The 20934-nt window shown below is 44.2% G+C and overlaps 1 protein-coding gene across 5 annotated transcripts in view; it reads left to right on the top strand.

The window, feature by feature from the left end:
* ankdd1a (ankyrin repeat and death domain containing 1A) overlaps nt 1–20934 on the top strand; it is a 216259-nt gene that overhangs the window by 147105 nt on the left and 48220 nt on the right. For 4 of the 5 annotated variants that reach the window (XR_010969690.1, XM_068017665.1, XM_068017662.1 and 1 more), the window contains one exon: nt 20134–20229. The exons of the other annotated variant lie outside the window; for it this stretch is intronic. Coding sequence is in view for 3 of the 4 variants with exons in the window: in XM_068017665.1 (XP_067873766.1) it covers nt 20134–20229 (96 nt within the window). In the remaining variant the exon portion in view is untranslated. The remainder of the gene's footprint in view (nt 1–20133; nt 20230–20934) is intronic. 5 annotated transcript variants of the gene reach the window in all.

Genomic DNA, 20934 nt, shown 5'->3' with positions numbered 1-20934 from the left:
AGAAATAATATCACCTTATTGGTGAGGGAGGATATAATGAGGGGAAAGCATCCAGTGGAGACCTTATGGGTGGAATTGAGGAACAGAAAAGGATCTAAAACTGTAATAGGTGTTGTGTATAGACCCCCTGGTAGCAGTTCTGAGGTGTTAGATCGTATAAATGCACAAATTAGGCAAGTGTGTAACAAAGGCAGAGTAGTATTAATGGGGGATTTTAACTCACACATAGTGTAAGGGGCGGCGCAGTGGTTAGCACCGCAGCCTCACAGCTCCGGGGACCCGGGTTCGATTCTGGGTACTGCCTGTGCAGAGTTTGCAAGTTCTCCCTGTGAGCGCGTGGGTTTTCACCGGGTGCTCCGGTTTTCTCCCACAGCCAAAGACTTGCAGGTGATGGGTAAATTGGCCATTGTAAATTGCCCCTAGTGTAGGTAGGTGTTAGGGAATATGGGATTACTGTAGTTTTAGTTTAGTTTAGTTTAGAGATACAGCACTGAAACAGGCCCTTCGGCCACCATCAACCACCCATTTTATACTAATCCTACACTAATCCCATATTCCTACCACGTCCCCACCTGTAGGGTTAGTATAAATGGGTGGTTGTTGGTTGGCACAGACTCGGTGGGCCGAAGGGCCTGTTCCACTGCTGTATCTCTAAAATAAAATAAAAATTTAAAAAATTGGGAGAGGCAGACTAGCACCTGTCAGAAAGGTAGTGATTTTTGGAATGTGTCCGGGATAATTTCCTACAGCAATATGTCCTCGATGTAGCAAGGGTACAGGCAATATTAGATTTAGTTATGAGTAATGAGCCAAATTTATTTAGTAGCCTAACTGTGCGTGAACATTTATCAAATAGTGATCACAACATGATCGATTTCAAGGTAGCGTTTGAAAGTGAAAAGCACGAATCAGCTACTAGAATTTTAGACTTGATTAAGGCTGACTTTACCGGGATGAGACAGAGACTGTCCACGGTAAACTGGGTAGATCTGTTAATGGGTCAAACGACTAAAGAACAGTGGAGAATATTTAAAGAAACAATTAACCAAATACAGAGCGAGTATATACCTGAGAGGAAAAAGCTCCACTTCACAGAAAAAACAGCCATGGACAACTAAAGAGGTTAGGGATAGCATAAAACAAAAAGAAGGGGCTTACAAAAATGCAAAACACAGCACAGATCCGGTCGAGTGGGATCGATATAAAGACCAGCAAAAAGTCACAAAGCAGCTTATAAGAGCTACTAAAAGAGATTATGAAAGGAAACTTGCAAGGGACATCAAAATCAATAAGAAGAAATTTTATAGTTACATAAAGGGAAAGCGGGTGGTCAAGAGCAATGTAGGCCCACTAAAAGCTGAAAATGGAGATATTGTCATTGATAATGGGGAAATGGCAGACATGTTGAACAATTACTTTGCCTCAGTATTCACAGTTGAAAAGGAGGATAACTTGCTGGAAGTCCCGAAAAATTAATAGCCGATGGGGGACAGGGACTTAATACAATTAACGTAAGTAAAACATCAGTAACAAAGAAATTAATGGAACTAAAGAGTGAGAAATCTCCATCCGAGGGTGTTAAAGGAAGTAGGGGAGCACATTGTAGATGCCCTAACTATAGTCTTTCACAGTTCCCTAGATTCAGGAGTGGTCCCTCTGGATTGGAAGGTTGCACATGTCACTCCACTTTTTAAGAAGAGTGAAAGGGGGAACCAAGGAAATTACAGACCAGTTAGCCTGACATCTGTGGTGGGCAAGTTGCTGGAGTCTATAATCAAGGATAGGGTGACTGAACACCAAGAAAAATTTCAGTTAATCAGGGACAGCCAGCATGGATTCATGACAGGAAAGTCATGCCTGATAATCTCATTGAATGTTTTGAAGAGGTGACTGAGGTAGTGGACAGGGGAATGTCTATGGATGTTATTTATATGGATTTCCAAAAGGCATTTGCTAAAGTCCCACATAAGAGACTGTTAACTAAGGTAAAAGCCTATGGAGTTGAGGGCAAATTATTGACATGGTTAGGAAGTTGGTTGAGTGGTAGGCGACAGAGTGGGGATAATGGGTAAGTACTCCGATTGGCAGGATGTGACTAGTGGTGTTCCGCAGGGATCTGTGTTGGGGCCTCAATTATTCGCATTATTCATTAATGACTTGGATGATGGCATAGTAAGGCATATATCCAAATTTGCTGATGATACAAAGTTAGGCGGCATTAGAACATAGAACATTACAGCGCAGTACAGGCCCTTTGGCCCTCGATGTTGCACCGACCTGTGAAACCATCTGACCTACATTATTCCATTTTCATCCATATGTCTATCCAATGACCACTTAAATGCCCTTAAAGTTGGTGAGTCTACTACTGTTGCAGGCAGGGCGTTCCACGCCCCTACTACTCTCTGAGTAAAGAAACTACCTCTGACATCTGTCCTATATCTATCACCACTCAACTTAAAGCTATGTCCCCTTGTGTTTGCCATCACCATCCGAGGAAAAAGACTGTCACTATACACCCTATCTAACCCTCTGATTATCTTATATGTCTCTATTAAGTCACCTCTCCTCCTCCTTCTCTCTAACGAAAACAACCTCAAGTCCCTCAGCCATTCCTCGTAAGACCTTCCCTCCATACCAGGCAACATCCTAGTAAATCTCCTCTGCACCCTTTCCAAAGCTTCCACATCCTTCCTATAATGCGGTGACCAGAACTGCATGCAATACTCCAGGTGCGGCCGCACCAGAGTTTTGTACAGCTGCAGCATGACCTCGTGGCTCCGAAACGCGATCCCCCTACTAATAAAAGCTAACACACCATATGCCTTCTTAACAGCCCTATTAACCTGGGTGGCAACTTTCAGGGATTTATGTACCTGGACACCAAGATCTCTCTGCTCAACTACACTACCAAGAATCCTCCCATTAGCCCAGTACTCTGCATTCCTGTTACTCCTTCCAAAGTGAATCACCTCTCACTTTTCCGCATTAAACTCCATTTGCCATCTCTCAGCCCAGCTCTGCAGCCTATCTATGTCCCTCTGTAACTTACAACATCCTTCGGCACTATGCACAACTCCACCGACCTTCGTGTCATCTGCAAATTTACTAACCCACCCTTCTACACCCTCATCCAGGTCATTTATAAAAATGACAAACAGCAGTGGCCCCAAAACAGATCCTTGCGGTACACCACTAATAACTAAACTCCAGGATGAACATTTGCCATCAACCACCACCCTCTGTCTTCTTTCAGCTAGCCAATTTCTGATCCAAAGCACTAAATCACCTTCAATCCCATACTTCCGTATTTTCTGCAATAGCCTACCGTGGGGAACCTTATCAAATGCCTTACTGAAATCCATATACACCACATCCACGGCTTTACCCTCATCCACCTGTTTGGTCACCTTCTCAAAAAACTCAATAAGGTTTGTGAGGCACGACCTACCCTTCACAAAACCGTGCTGACTATCGCTAATGAACTTATTCTTTTCAAGATGATTATAAATCCTGTCTCTTATAACCTTTTCCAACATTTTACCCACAACCGAAGTAAGGCTCACAGGTCTATAATTACCAGGGCTGTCTCTAATCCCCTTCTTGAACAAGGGCACAACATTTGCTATCCTCCAGTCTTCCGGCACTATTCCTGTCGACAATGACGACATAAAGATCAAGGACAAAGGCTCTGCAATCTCCTCCCTGGCTTCCCAGAGAATCCTAGGATAAATCCCATCTGGCCCAGGGGATTTATCTATTTTCACACTTTCCAAAATTGCTAACACCTCCTCCTTGTGAACCTCAATCCCATCTAGCCTAGTAGTCTGTATCTCAGTATTCTCCTCGACAACATTTTCTTTCTCTACTGTAAATACTGACGAAAAATATTCATTTAACGCTTCCCCTATCTCCTCTGATTTCACACACAACTTCCCACTACTATCCTTGATTGGCCCTAATCTAACTCTAGTCATTCTTTTATTCCTGATATACCTATAGAAAGCCTTAGGGTTTTCCCTGATCCTATCCGCCAATGACTTCTCGTGTCCTCTCCTCGCTCTTCTAAGCTCTCCCTTTAGATCATTGTAGACAGTCTAGATGAAAGCATAAAATTGCAAGGAGATATTGACAGACGAGGTGAGTGGGCAAAACTGTGGCAGATGGATTTCAATGCAGGCAAGTGTGAGATTATCCATTTTGGACCAAAAAAGGATGGAGCAGGGTACTTTCTAAATGGGAAGAGGTAAATGTCCAAAGAGACTTGGGGGTTCAGGTGCATAGATCGAGCAAGTGAAGAAAATTATCGAAAAGGCTAATGGAATGCTAGCCTTTATATCTAGAGTTTTGGAGTATAAAGACACAGAGGTTATGCTGCAGCTATACAAAACCCTGGTTAGACCCCACTTGGAGTACTGTGAGCAGTTGTGGGCATCACACCTTAGGAAGGATATATTGGCCTTGGAGGGAGTGCAACGTAGGTTTACAAGAATGATACCTAGACTACAGGGGTTAAGTTACGGGGAGAAATTACACAAATTAGGCCTGTTTTCGCTAGAATTTAGAAGGTTCAGGGGTGATCTGATCAAAGTCTTCAAGATATTTACAAGAAAAGACAGGCTAGATCAAGATAAACTATTTCCACTGGTTGGAGATTCTAAAACTAGGGGGCATAGTCTAAAAATTAGGACCAGGCCATTCAGGAGTGATGTTAGGATGCACTTCTTCACGCAAAGGGTGGTAGAGGTTTGGAACTCTCTCCCACAAACAGCTGTTGAAGCTAGAACAGTTGTTAATTTTAAATCTGAGATAGACTTTTGTTGAGCAAAGATATTAAGGGATAACTTGCCGGAAGGGATATGGGCCAAATGGAGTTAGGCTGCGGATCAGCCATGATCTCATTGAATGGCAGGACAGGCTCGAGGGGCTGAATGGCCTACTCCTGTTCCTATGTTCCTAAGTGCCTTTTGATCGTTTCCCTGATTATTGTTTCTAAAACCTTATCCACCACTGTTGTTAAACTGACTGGCTGCAGTTACGAGGAATGTCCTTACATCCTTTCTTGAATAAGGGTGTCACGTTTGCCACACTCCAATTTTCTGGCACGTCCCTAGTCTGTAGGGATGCCCTTCTGCTATCTCCACCCCCTACTTCCTTTAGCCACCTGGAATGCAAGCCATCCGGACCAGGCTTCTTATCCACTCTAAGCATAGCCAACCTTTCCAGTATATCCTGCCTATTAATTTTCACTCCATCCATTACCTCTACCATCTCCACTTCTGCCAATATTTTGTCAGCATCCTCTTCCTGAGTAAACACCGTGCAAAGCACTCATTAAATATTCTAGCCTTGCCCTGTGCTTTTCAGCATATATCACTCTCTTTGTCCCTAATAGGACCCAACCCGCCACTTACTACCTACTTACTATTTACATACCGGTAGAAGTTTTTTGGGTTCCCTTTTATGTCAACTGCCATTCTATTCTCCTATTCTCTCGTTGTCAGTCTTATTTTCTTTTTCACTTCCCTCTCAACATATTGTATTTGACCTGGTTCTCCTTGAAGAATTCACCTGCCATGCATTTTTGTTATATATTTTCTTTCTCCCTTGTCATCCAAGGAACCCTGGATTTGGTTAAACTACCTTTCACCCTTGTTGGAATATACCTAGCCTGTACCTGAAACATCTCCTCCTTAAAGAGAACCCATTGTTTCATTACAATTTTTCCTGTCAGTCTTTGGCTCCATTTTACCCTGGCTAAATCCCCTCTCATCCTATTGAAGTTAGCTGTCTTCCAATTGAGAAGTTTTACTTTAGATTGTTTCTTGCGCTTCTCCATTACTAGTCTAAACCTGATGACACAATGATAACTCTTACCCAAATATTCTGCCACAGAAACTTGGTCCACTTGGCCCACCTCATTCCCCAGCACCAGATCCAGCAATGTCTCCTTCCGAGTTGGATCAAGAACCTACTGGACAAGGAAGTTCTCCTGAACTGATTTCAGAAATTTTTCTCCCTCATTTTCCTTTACTCTAACATTATCTCTATCAATATTTAGTAATTCAAGTCCCCCATATCACCACTCTATAGTTCTTCCACATCTCTGTGATTTCCCTGGAGATTTGCTCATAATTCGGAGGCGTATAGAATACCCCCAGAAATAAGATCATACCTTTTTTGCTTCTCAACCCTACCCAAATGGATTCTGTTCTTGCCCCCTCAAGGACATCCTCTCTTTCCAAGACTACAATGTCTTCCCTAATCACCCCACTTCCTGCAGGGATCTGTGCTGGGGCTTCAACTTTTTACAATTTATATCAATGACTTAGATGAGGGAAGTGATAGCATGGTAGCTAAATTTGCAGATGATGCAAAGACAGGTAGCAAAGTATGTTGTGAAGAGGTCATAAGGAGGTTGCAGACAGATATAGATAGGTTGAGTGAGTGGGCAAAAATCTGGCAGATGGATTATAATGTGGGAATACATGAAGTTGTTCACTTTGGCATCAAGAATAAAAAGGCAGAATATTTCTCAAATGGAGACTGAATGCAGAATTCTAAGGTGCAGAGGGATCTAAGTGTTCTAGCGCATGAGTCACAAAAAGTTAGTATGCAGGTACAGCAAGTAATAAAGAAGGCTAATGGAATGCTATCCTTTATTATGAGAGGAATTGAAAATAAAAGTAAGGATGCTATGCTTCTGTTATACAGGGAATTGGTGAGACCACATCTCGAATACTGTGTGCAGTTTTGTTCTCCTTATTTAAGAAAGGATGTGAATACGTTGGAAGCAATTGAAAGGAGGTTTACTAGATTGATACATGGAATGTGTGGGTTGTCTTATGAGGAAAGGTTGGACAGAGTGGGCTTGTTTTCACGAGTTTAGAAGAGTGAGGGGAGACTTTATTGAAGTTTGTAAGATCCTGAACGGTCTTGACAAGGTGGATGTGGAAAGGATGTTTCCTCTTGTGGGTGAGTCCAGAACTAGGGGGCACTATTTTAAAAATAGTGGTTGCCCTTTTAGGACAGAGATGACTTTGAATTCTCTGCCTCAGAAGGTGGTGGAGGCGGGGTAATTGAAAATTTTTAAGACGGAAGTAGATAGATTCGTGTGAGGTAAGGGAATCCAAGGTTATCGAGGGTAGATGGGAGTGTGGAATTCAAGACAGAAGCAGTCATGATCTTATTGAATGGTGGAGCATGCTAGAAGGCCGAATGGCCTACTTCTGCTCCTATTTCGTATGTCCGTATATATGTTTTTCTTTTTGTATCTTTTCTGAACTCTTTGCATCCTTGAATATTCAGTGCCCAGTCCTCCTCATTTTGAAGCCACATTTCATTATTGCCGTTCTATCATATTCCCACGTGGCTATTTGTGCTTGTAGGTCACCAACCTTATTCACTACTTTTTGTGTGTTTACACGCAATGTAAAACATTTGAGTGAAAGATTAGAGCTGAAGGACAGGCTGTGGTGTGTGGCCAAATAAATATTTGTTGTACAAATGCACAGAGTATAAGAAACAAGTTGAATGAATTGCAGGGGCAAATTCATTAGAACATTACAGCGCAGTACAGGCCCTTCGGCCCTCGATGTTGCGCTGACCTGTGAAACCATCTGACCTACACTATTCCATTTTCATCCATATGTCTATCCAATGACCACTTAAATGCCCTTAAAGTTGGCGAGTCTACTACTGTTGCAGGAAGGGCGTTCCACGCCCCTACTACTCACTGAATAAAGAAACTACCTCTAACATCTGTCCGATATCTATCACCCCTCAACTTAAAGCTATGTCCCCTCGTGTTTGCCATCACCATCCGAGGAAAAAGACGCTCACTATCCACCCTATCTAACCCTCTGATTATCTTATATGTCTATATTAAGTCACCTCTCCTCCTCCTTCTCTCCAACGAAAACAACCTCAAGTCCCTCAGCCTTTCCTCGTAAGACCTTCCCTCCATACCAGGCAACATCCTAGTAAATCTCCTCTGCATCCTTTCCAAAGCTTCCACATCCTTCCTATAATGCAGTGACCAGAACTGCACGCAATACTCCAGGTGCGGCCTCACCAGAGTTTTGTACAGCTGCAGCATGACCTCGTGGCTCCGAAACTCGATCCCCCTACTAATAAAAGCTAACACACCATATGCCTTCTTAACAGCCCTATTAACCTGGGTGGCAACTTTCAGGGATTTATGTACCTGGACACCAAGATCTCTCTGTTCATCTACAAAACCAAGAATCTTCCCATTAGCCCAGTACTCTGCATTCCTGTTACTCCTTCCAAAGTGAATCACCTCACACTTTTCCGCATTAAACTCCATTTGCCATCTCTCAGCCCAGCTCTGCAGCTTATCTATGTCCCTTTGTACCCTACAACATCCTTCGGCACTATGCACAACTCCACTGACCTTTGTGTCATCCGCAAATTTACTAACCCACCCTTCTACACCCTCATCCAGGTCATTTATAAAAATGACAAACAGCAGTGGCCCCAAAACAGATCCTTGCGGTACACCACTAGTAACTAAACTCCAGGATGAACATTTGCCATCAACCACCACCCTCTGTCTTCTTTCAGCTAGCCAATTTCTGATCCAAAGCTCTAAATCACCTTCAACCCCATACTTCCGTATTTTCTGCAATAGCCTACCGTGGGGAACCTTATCAGACGCCTTACTGAAATCCATATACACCACATCCACTGCTTTACCCTCATCCACCTGTTTGGTCACCTTCTCAAAAAACTCAATAAGGTTTGTGAGGCACGACTTACCCTTCACAAAACCGTGCTGACTATCGCTAATGAACTTATTCTTTTCAAGATGATTATAAATCCTGTCTCTTATAACCTTTTCCAACATTTTACCCACAACCGAAGTAAGGCTCACAGGTCTATAATTACCAGGGCTGTCTCTACTCCCCTTCTTGAACAAGGGGACAACATTTGCTATCCTCCAGTCTTCTGGCACTATTCCTGTCGACAATGACGACGTAAAGATCAAGGACAAAGGCTCTGCAATCTCCTCCCTGTCTTCCCAGATATTCCTAGGATAAATCCCATCTGGCCCAGGGGACTTATCTATTTTCACACTTTCCAAAATTGCTGACACCTCCTCCTTGTGAACCTCAATCCCATCTAGCCTAGTAGTCTGAATCTCGGTATTCTCCTCGACAACATTTTCTTTCTCAACTGTAAATACTGACGTAAAATATTCATTTAACGCTTCCCCTATCTCCTCTGATTCCACACACAACTTCCCACTACTATCCTTGATTGGCCCTAATCTAACTCTAGTCATTCTTTTATTCCTGATATACCTATAGAAAGCCTTAGGGTTTTCCCTGATCCTATCCGCCAATGACTTCTCGTGTCCTCTCCTTGCTCTTCTTAGCTCTCCCTTTAGATCCTTCCTGGCTAGCTTGTAACTCTCAAGCGCCCTAACTAAGCCTTCACGTCTCATCCTAACATAAGCCTTCTTCTTCCTCTTGACAAGCGCTTCAACTTCTTTAGTAAACCACGGCTCCCTCGCTCAACAACTTCCTCCCTGCCTGACAGGTACATACTTATCAAGGACACGCAGTAGCTGCTCCTTGAATAAGCTCCACATTTCGATTGTGCCCATCCCCTGCAGTTTCCTTCCCCATCCTACACATCCTAAATCTTGCCTAATCGCATCATAATTTCCTTTCCCCCAGCTCTAATTCTTGCCCTGCGGTATATACCTGTCCCTGCCCATCGCTAAGGTAAACCTAACCGAATTGTGATCACTATCACCAAAGTGCTCACCTACATCTAAATCTAACACCTGGCCGGGTTCATTACCCAGTACCAAATCCAATGTGGCATCGCCCCTGGTTGGCCTGTCTACATACTGTGTCAGAAAACCCTCCTGCACACACTGGACAAAAACTGACTCATCTAAAGTACTCGAACTATAGTATTTCCAGTCAATATTTGGAAAGTTAAAGTCCCCCATAACCACTACCCTGTTACTCTCGCTCCTGTCGAGAATCATCTTCGCTATCCTTTCCTCTACATCTCTGGAACTATTCGGAGGTCTATAGAAAACTCCTAACAGGGTGACCTCTCCTCTCCTGTTTCTAACCTCGGCCCATACTACCTCAGTAGACGAGTCCTCAAACGTCCTTTCTGCCGCTGTAATACTCTCCTTGATTAACAATGCCACCACCCCCCCTCTTTTACCATCTTCTCTGTTCTTACTGAAACATCTAAATCCCGGAACCTGCAACATTCATTCCTGCCCCTGCTCTGCCCATGTCTCCAAAATGGCCACAACATCGAGATCCCAAGTACCAACCCATGCTGCAAGCTCACCCACCTTATTCCGGATGCTCCTGGCGTTGAAGTAGACACACTTTAAACCACGTTCTTGCTTGCCAGTGCCCTCTTGCGTCATTGTAACCTTATCCCTGACCTCACTACTCTCAACATCCTGTACACTGGAACTACAATTTAGGTTCCCATTCCCCTGCTGAATTAGTTTAAACCCCCCCAAAGAGCACTCGCAAATCTCCCCCCCAGGATATTGGTACCCCTCTGGTTCAGGTGGAGACCATCCTGTTTGTGGAGGTCCCACCTACCCCAGAAAGAGCCCCAATTATCCAGGAAACCAAAACCCTCCCTGCTACACTATCCCTGCAGCCACGTGTTCAACTCCTCTCTCTCCCTATTCCTCTCTTCGCTAGCACGTGGCACGGGCAACAACCCAGAGATAACAACTCTGTTTGTTCTCGCTCTAAGCTTCCACCCTAGCTCCCTAAATTTCTGCCTTAAATCCCCATCTCTCTTCCTACCTATGTCGTTGGTGCCTATGTGGACCACGACTTGGGGCTGCTCCCCCTCCCCCTTAAGGATCCCAAAAACACGATCCGAGACATCACGAACCCTGGCACCTGGGAGGCAACACACCAACCGTGAGTCTCTCTCGTTCCCACAGAACCTCCTATCTGTTCCCCTAACTATGGAGTCCCCAATGACTAATGCTCTGCTCCTCTTCCCCCTTCCCTTCTGAGCAACAGGGACAGCAACTTGAAGTGTATGACATGGTAGCCATTACTGAGATATGACTGCAAAACAGTCAGGACTGGCGACTAATATATCATTCTGGCATGGACCCATGTGCTTAATGGCCTCCTTCTGTGCTGTCATGACTCTGAGCAGGTTATAAGGTCTACAGGAAAGATAGGGAAATAGTGGAGGTGGAGGAGTAATTAATGATGAAACCACTTCAGTGGTAACAGAACATTTTGTGGAAGGTAAGCAGGCTGTGAAGACTTTATGGGTCAAAATAAGAAATAGAAAAGGATTGAAGAGTTGGAGTTGTGTATAGGCCCCCAGGTAGCAGCTGTGAAGCAGTAGATTGCTTAAATGCAGAGACTAGACAAGCATATAGCAAAGGCAGAGTGGTTTTAATGGAGGGTTTTAATTTTCACATACATTAGGACAAGCAGACGATCACATGTCAGAAAGGTAGTGTGTCCCTTGAGTGTGTCCAAGACAGTTTTCTGCAACAATATTTCCACAACCAGCAAGGGGGCATGCCATATTAGGTTTAGCAATGTGTAATGAGCCAGATTTAGTGAACACACTATTGCTGCGTGATCATTTATCTAATAGTGATCATAATATGCTTGAGTTTAAAGTACTGTTTGAAAGGGAGAAACATGAATCGGTTACTAAGATTCTAGATTTAGGTAAGTCTGACTTCAATGCGATGTGACAGACTGTCCACACTAAACCTGTGTTCTAGCGAGTCGCATAACCAGGGAAATAGAGAGGGTTTTAGACTAAATAGTGGGGGCAAGGGATCAAATTTGGGAAGATATGGTAAATCAGAGTAGAGACAAGGCAGCAGAGAAAGATATTAATATGGGAAAAGATAAACTACCGTGACAGGAAGGGACAATGATTACAAAACTAAGACTAAATCAGCAGACAAGGCTAGATGTTACAAAAATAATAAAAAGTCAAAACTAAAGGCTGTGTATCTGAATGCACGTAGCATTCGAAACAAAACAGATGTACTGATAGCGCAAATAGAAATAAATAAGTATGATCTGATAGCCATTACAGAGACATGGCTGCAGGATGGCATAGATTGAGACCCGAATATTGAAGGGTACATGACATTTAGGAAGGACAGGAAGCTAGGAAAAGGTGGAGGGGTGGCTCTGTTAATTAATGATAGGTATTAGCACAATAGAGAGGGATGACCTAAGTTCAGGAAACCAGGATGTAGAAAAAGTTTGGGTCGAGATGAGAAATGATAAAGAGAAAAAGTCACTTATGGGAGTGTTGTACAGGCCCCCTAACAGTAACCATATGGTAGGATGGGGTATAAAGGAAGAAATAATGGGTGCCTGTCAGAAAGGTATGGTGATAATCATAGGGGATCTTAATCTTAACAACGAGCTCAGTAGACTCAATGTGGACATTGCAGCACTTCAGGAGACTCGCCTCCCCGCGAGTGGCTCTCTAGCAGAGCAAGACTACACCTTCTTCTGGCAGGGCAGGGATCCTGAAGAACCAAGACAGCATGGAGTGGGCTTCGCCATCAGAAACTCCTTGCTCAGCATGATAGAGCCTCCCTCAAATGGCTCGGAACGCATACTGTCCATCCGACTGCTCACCACCTCTGGTCCAGTACACCTACTCAGCATCTATGCTCCAACACTCTGTTCCGCACCTGAAGCTAAAGACCAGTTCTATGAACAACTCCATAACATCATTAGCAGCATCCCCAACACCGAACACCTATTCCTGCTGGGGGACTTTAATGCCAGGGTTGGGGCCGACCATGACTCATGGCCCTCCTGCCTTGGGCGCTATGGCGTTGGAAGGATGAATGAGAACGGGCAGAGACTGCTTGAGTTGTGTACCTATCATAACCTCTGCATCACCAACTCGTTCTTTCACACTAAACCCTGTCACCAGGTTTCATGGAGGCACCCAAGATCACGTCATTGGCACCAGCTAGACCTCATTGTCACAAGGCGAGCCGCCTTAAACAGTGTTCAAATCACACGCAGCTTCCACAGTGCGGACTGCGACACCGACCACTCCCTGGTGTGCAGCAAGGTTAGACTCAGACCAAAGAAGTTGCATCATTCCAAGCAGGAGGGCCACCCGCGCATCAACACGAGCAGAATTTCTCACCCACAGCTGTTACAAAAATTTCTAAATTCACTTGTAACAGCCCTTCAAAACACTCCCACAGGGGATGCTGAGACCAAGTGGGCCCACATCAGAGACGCCATCTATGAGTCAGCTTTGACCACCTACGGCAAAAGTGCGAAGAGAAATGCAGACTGGTTTCAATCTCATAATGAAGAGCTGGAACCTGTCATAGCCGCTAAGCGCATTGCACTTTTGAACTACAAGAAAGCCCCCAGCGATTTAACATCCGCAGCACTTAAAGCAGCCAGAAGCCAGAAGTACTGCACAAAGAACAGCTAGGCGTTGCGCAAACGACTACTGGCAACACCTATGCAGTCATATTCAGCTGGCCTCAGACACCGGAAACATCAGAGGAATGTATGATGGCATGAAGAGAGCTCTTGGGCCAACCATCAAGAAGATCACCCCCCTCAAATCTAAATCGGGGGACATAATCACTGACCAACGCAAACAGATGGACCGCTGGGTTGAGCACTACCTAGAACTGTACTCCAGGGAGAATGCTGTCACTGAGACTGCCCTCAATGCAGCCCAGCCTCTACCAGTCATGGATGAGCTGGACATACAGCCAACCAAATCGGAACTCAGTGATGCCATTGATTCCCTAGCCAGCGGAAAAGCCCCTGGGAAGGACAGCATTACCCCTGAAATAATCAAGAGTGCCAAGCCTGCTATACTCTCAGCACTACATGAACTGCTATGCCTGTGCTGGGACGAGGGAGCAGTACCCCAGGACATGCGCGATGCCAACATCATCACCCTCTATAAAAACAAAGGTGACCGCGGTGACTGCAACAACTACCGTGGAATCTCCCTGCTCAGCATAGTGGGGAAAGTCTTTGCTCGAGTCGCTCTGAACAGGCTCCAGAAGCTGGCCGAGCGCGTCTACCCTGAGGCACAGTGTGGCTTTCGTGCAGAGAGATCGACTATTGACATGCTGTTCTCCCTTCGTCAGATACAGGAGAAATGCCGTGAACAACAGATGCCCCTCTACATTGCTTTCATTGATCTCACCAAAGCCTTTGACCTCGTCAGCAGACGTGGTCTCTTCAGACTACTAGAAAAGATCGGATGTCCACCAAAGCTACTAAGTATCATCACCTCATTCCATGACAATATGAAAGGCACAATTCAACATGGTGGCTCCTCATCAGAGCCCTTTCCTATCCTGAGTGGTGTGAAACAGGGCTGTGTTCTCGCACCCACACTTTTTGGGATTTTCTTCTCCCTGCTGCTTTCACATGCGTTCAAATCCTCTGAAGAAGGAATTTTCCTCCACACAAGATCAGGGGGCAGGTTGTTCAACCTTGCCCGTCTAAGAGCGAAGTCCAAAGTACGGAAAGTCCTCATCAGAGAACTCCTCTTTGCTGACGATGCTGCTTTAACATCTCACACTGAAGAATGCCTGCAGAGTCTCATCGACAGGTTTGCGTCTGCCTGCAATGAATTTGGCCTAACCATCAGCCTCAAGAAAACGAACATCATGGGGCAGGATGTCAGAAATGCTCCATCCATCAATATTGGCGACCACGCTCTGGAAGTGGTTCAAGAGTTCACCTACCTAGGCTCAACTATCACCAGTAACCTGTCTCTAGATGCAGAAATCAACAAGCGCATGGGTAAGGCTTCCACTGCTATGTTCAGACTGGCCAAGAGAGTGTGGGAAAATGGTGCACTGACACGGAACACAAAAGTCCGAGTGTATCAGGCCTGTGTCCTCAGTACCTTGCTCTACGGCAGCGAGGCCTGGACAACGTATGCCAGCCAACAGCGACGTCTCAATTCATTCCATCTTCGCTGCCTTCGGAGAATACTTGGCATCAGGTGGCAGGACTATATCTCCAACACAGAAGTCCTTGAAGCGGCCAACATCCCCAGCTTATACACACTACTGAGTCAGCGGCGCTTGAGATGGCTTGGCCATGTGAGCCGCATGGAAGATGGCAGGATCCCCAAAGACACATTGTACAGCGAGCTCGCCACTGGTATCAGACCCACCGGCCGTCCATGTCTCCGTTATAAAGACGTCTGCAAACGCGACATGAAATAGTGTGACATTGATCACAAGTCGTGGGAGTCAGTTGCCAGCATTCGCCAGAGCTGGCGGGAAGCCATAAAGACAGGGCTAAATTGTGGCGAGTCGAAGAGACTTAGTAGTTGGCAGGAAAAAAGACAGAGGCGCAAGGGGAGAGCCAACTGTGCAACAGCCCCAACAAACAAATTTCTCTGCAGCACCTGTGGAAGAGCCTGTCACTCCAGAATTGGCCTTTATAGCCACTCCAGGCGCTGCTTCACAAACCACTGACCACCTCCAGGCGCGTATCCATTGTCTCTCGAGATAAGGAGGCCCAAAAGAAAAAAAAAAAAGATCTGATAGCCATTACAGAGACATGGCTGCAGGATGGCATAGATTGAGACCCGAATATTGAAGGGTACATGACATTTAGGAAGGACAGGAAGCTAGGAAAAGGTGGAGGGGTGGCTCTGTTAATTAATGATAGGTATTAGCACAATAGAGAGGGATGACCTAAGTTCAGGAAACCAGGATGTAGAAAAAGTTTGGGTCGAGATGAGAAATGATAAAGAGAAAAAGTCACTTATGGGAGTGTTGTACAGGCCCCCTAACAGTAACCATATGGTAGGATGGGGTATAAAGGAAGAAATAATGGGTGCCTGTCAGAAAGGTATGGTGATAATCATAGGGGATTTTAATCTACATATAGATTGGAAAACTCAGATGGGCAAAGGTTGCCTGGATGAGGAATTCATAGAATGTTTTCGAGATAGTTTCTTAGAACAGCACGTTCTGGAGCCAACCAGAGAGCAGGCTATACTAGACCTGGTATTGTGCAATGAGATAGGATTAATTAGTGACCTCATAGTTAAGACACCCCCTATGCAGCAGTGATCATAATATGATTGAATTTTACATTCAGTTTGAGGGAGAGAAGAGTGAGTCCGAGTCTAGTATTTTAACTTAAATAAGGGCAATTATGAAGGCATGATAGCAGAACTAGCAGAAGTGAACTGGCAAAATAGGTTAAGAGATAGGCCAATAGAGATGCAGTGACAGATATTTAAGGGATATTTCGGAATACATTGAATACAGAATACACATTCCAATGAGAAAGAAAAATTCCAAGGGGAGGACCCATCATCTATGGTTAACTAAAAAAGTTAAAGATAGTCTCAAACTTAAAGAAAAAGCATATAATTATGCAAAGATGGGTGGCAGATCAGAAGATTGGACAGAATATAAAAAGCAGCAAAGAACAACTAAAAGATTAGTAAGAAGGGAAAAATTAGAGTACGATAGTAAGCTGGCTAGAAATATAAAACAGATATTCTACAGATATTTAATTTTAAAAAAAGTTAAGTGAGCATTTGTCCTATAAAATGTGAGTCAGGGAAATTAATAAGGGAAAATAAGGAGATAGCAGATGAATTGAACAGGTATCAGCATTGGTCTTCACCATAGAGGATACAAGTAACCTCCCAGAAATAACTGTAAATCAGGAAATGGAAGGAAGGGAGGAACACAAGAAAATTACAATCACCAGGGATGTGATAGTGAACAAATTGTTGGAGCTGCCAGCTGCCAAGTCCACGGGTCCTGATGGACTTCATCCTGGGGTTTTAAAGAAAGTGGCGAGTGAGATAGTTGATGTGTGGATTTGATTTTCAAAAATTCCCTAGATCCAGGGAAGGTTCTATTAGATTGGAAAATAGCAAATGTAACTCCTTTATTCAAAAAGGGAGGGAGACAGAAAGCAGGAAACTACAGGCCAATTAGCTTAATATCTATCACAGGGAAAATGTTAGAACTTATTATTATGTCAGACATTATAGCAGGGCGCTTAGAAAAATTCAAGGTAATCAGGCAGGATCGACATGGTTATGTGAAAGGAAAATTATGTTAAACCAATTTTTTGGAGTTCTTTGAAGAAGCAACATGTGCTGTGGATAAAGGGGAACTAGTGAATGTACTGTAGTTAGATTTCCAGAAGGCATTTGATAAGGTGCCATGTCAAAGGTTATTGTGGAAGCTCATGGCGCAGGGGGTAATATCTTGGCATGGATAGGAGATTGGCTAGCTAACAGGAAACAGAAAGTAGGCATAAGTAGGGGAATTGAATACAAAAGTAGGGAGGCTATACTTCAGTTATACAGGACATTGGTGAGACCACATTTGGAGTACCGTGTGCAGTATTCGTTTTAGCTGTACAAAATCATGAGAGGTATAGACAGGGTGGATAGCAAGAAGCTTTTTCCCAGAGTGGGGGATTCAATTACTAGGGGTCACGAGTTCAAAGTGAAAGGGGAAAAGTTTAGGGGGGATATGCGTGGAAAGTTCATTACGCAGAGGGTGGTGGGTGCCTGGAACGCGTTGCCAGCGGAGGTGGTAGACGCAGGCACGATAGCGTCTTTTAAGATGTATCTAGACAGATACATGAATGGGCAGGAAGCAAAGAGATACAGAGCCTTAGAAAATAGGCGACATGTTTAGATAGAGGATCTGGATCGGCGCAGGCTTGGAGGGCCGAAGGGCCTGTTCCTGTGCTGTAATTTTAGTTTAGTTTAGTTTAGAGATACAGCACTGAAACAGGCCCTTCGGCCCACCGAGTCTGTGCCGACCATCAACCACCCATTTATACTAATCCTACACTAATCCCATATTCCTACCACATCCCCACCTGTCCCTATATATTTCCCTACCACCTACCTATACTAGGGGCAATTTATAATGGCCAATTAACCTATCAACCTGCAAGTCTTTGGCATGTGGGAGGAAACCGGAGCACCCGGAGGAAACCCACGCAGACACAGGGAGAACTTGCAAACTCCGCACAGGCAGTACCCAGAATTGAACCCGGGTCGCTGGAGCCGTGAGGCTGCGGTGCTAACCACTGCGCCACTGTGCTGCCCCTTTGTTCTTTGTTTTCTGGTTGGCAAAATGTAATGATGTAACAGGGATCAATGCTGGGGCCTCAACGTTTTACAATTTATATCAATGACTTGAATGAAGGGACCAAAGGTATGGTTGCTAAATTTGCTGATAACACACAGATAGGTAGGAAAGTGCATTGTGAAGAGGACATAAGGAGGCTACAAAAGGATATAGATAGGTTAAGTGAGTGGGCAAAGATCTGGCAAACGGAGTATAATGTGGGAAAATGTGAAATTGTCCATTTTGGCAGGAAGAATAAAAAAAAAAGCATATTATCTAAATAATGAAAGATTGCAGAGCTCTGAGATGTAGAAAGATCTGGGTGCCCTTGTGCATGAATCGCAAAAGGTTAGTATGCAGGTTCAACAAGTAATTAGGACAGCGAATAGAATGTTATGGTTTATCGCGAGGGGAATTGAATACAAAAGTAGGGAGGCTATACTTCAGTTATACAGGACATTGGTGAGACTACATTTGGAGTACTGTGTGCAGTATTAGCCTCCTTATTTAAGGAAGGATGTAAATGCATTGGAAGCAGTTCAGAGAAGGTTTACCAGACTAATACCTAGAATGGGCAGGTTGTCTTATGAGGAAAGGTTGGACAGGCTAGGCTTGTATCCACTGGAGTTTAGAAGAGTAAGAGGCGACTTGTTTGAAACTTATAAGATTCTGAGGGGGTCTTGATAGGGTGGATATGGAAAGGATGTTTCCTCTTGTGGGAGAATCTAGAACTTGGGGTAAAAACAAGAAATGCTGGAACCACTCAGCAGGTCTGGCAGCATCTGTGGAAAGAGAAGCAGAATTAGATTAGATTAGATTAGATTAGAGATACAGCACTGAGATAGAGGATCTGGATCGGCGCAGGCTTGGAGGGCCGAAGGGCCTGTTCCTGTGCTGTAATTTTCTTTGTTCTTTGTTCTTTGAATTAAGGGATACAGTGAGAGAGCGGGTAAGTGGATCTGAGTCCACGAAAAGATCAGCCATGATCTTATTGAATGGCGGAGCAGGCTTGAGGGGCCGGACGGCCTACTCCTGCTCCTTGTTCTTATGTAGTTCTTATGTTGTATTGCCTGGGATTTAGAAGGTTAAGGGGTGACTTCATCAAAGGTTTTAAGATATAAAGGGAAACAGCTAGGGTAGATAGAAACTATTTCCATTAGTTGCAGAGTCTAAGACTAGGGGCCATAGCCTAAAAATTAGAGCCAGATGTTTATAGGAGTGAAATTAGAAAACACTTCTACACGCAAAGAGTGGTAGAAGTTTGGAACTCTCATCTGCAAACAGCAATTGGTGCTAGATCAGTTGTTAATTTTAAATCTAAGATTGATAGCTTTTTGTTATCCAACGGTATAAGGGGATAAGGGGCAAAAGCGGGTATATGGAGTTAGGCCATAGCTGGGTGGCTGGAAGGGTTAAATAACCTACAACTTATCCTTTGTTCCTATGTACATCACTACACATCATTGCCATGCGTCATTACTGAGTATCACCACATTATTTTATTCATAGAATCAAAATTTTATCTTAAATTGCCCAACAGAATTGGGTGAGTTTGAGGCAGTGTCCAATTTATTCACTACCCAGTGCCTTCTATGGTCATTGAAATGGAAAGGAGGATAAACTGAGTGTCATCCCAAACATGCCGTTTACTGCCTGGCAAGGTAGGTTAAAATGCTAGCCTAAAAATCCCTCAAGGAATCTCAGCAGGAACAGATTAACATTTTCAGTACATGATTCTAGGTGTTTTTGGCTTTGAGCTGCTGCTGCATTTGCCCACATAACAACTCACTGCTCTGCAAAGAATTGGTTTTGTGAAAGACTCTCAGCCAATTTAATGTCAGGTGGAACATCAGTCTGATTTGTTGTGTGGACAATATTCAGTGTATGGTTTGAATTGATTAAGTTTTGTTTGATAGAACTGTTGAAACATTTGAACATTTTACATAGAAATGAATCTGATTTTTCCACTTTTGTTTTAGCAAGGAAAAACGTCCTTAGAGATAGCTGCCCGCGGCAACCATATCAATTTGGTTGACATGATTATCAAAGCAGACAGATTTTATAAATGGGAAAAGGTGAGTCATCTACCACAAGGATAAAATTCAATCTTAAACAACATTTCAATTTGTATCAGGGTTTGTGTCTCTGATCTTTGTATCTTTGTATGTCTGTTATCCTCCTGTCTGGGATTATGGCCTGAATTTTCCCATGAATGTCAGAAACCCCGTATCAGGACCATATGTGGGTCCCAAGCCGGCACTTGTCATCAAGACGTCCGCTGGTGCAACTTTACATGATGCAGGTTCTTAATTGGCCACCTCTACGTTTGCCATCCAATTAAGAACAGTGGGTGAGTTCTGAGGCGGGAGGCCCAGTAAGAGGGCCCATAAGCACTGACCTGCCAGTAGCCCCACCGAGAGAGGTAGCTGCTGCTGAGGCAGAAAGGCAAGCATGAGGGCACCTCAGAATCATGAAATCATAGATGGAATACAGAACAGAAAGAGGTAATTCAGCCCATTGTGTCCATGCCATCTCTGTACAAGAGCAACTCACCTAGCCCCACCGCACCAAACCCATCGCCCCCCCCCGCCCGCCTATTCCCTATTGTCCTGCAAATATTTTCTCTTCAGATAATTATCTTGCTCTCTTTTGAAGACCTCGCTTGAATCTGCCTCCATCACACTCTCGGTCAGTGCATTCCAGATCTTAACCACTCGTTGCGTTAAAAGGTTTTTCTTCATGTCCCCATTGCTTCTTTTGCCAATCACCTTAAATCAGTG

The sequence above is a fragment of the Heterodontus francisci genome, chromosome 38, assembly GCF_036365525.1.
Source record: "Heterodontus francisci isolate sHetFra1 chromosome 38, sHetFra1.hap1, whole genome shotgun sequence".
NCBI lineage: Eukaryota > Metazoa > Chordata > Chondrichthyes > Heterodontiformes > Heterodontidae > Heterodontus > Heterodontus francisci.
Note: the sequence above shows the minus strand (reverse complement) of the source record. Positions and strands in the feature narration are given on the sequence as shown.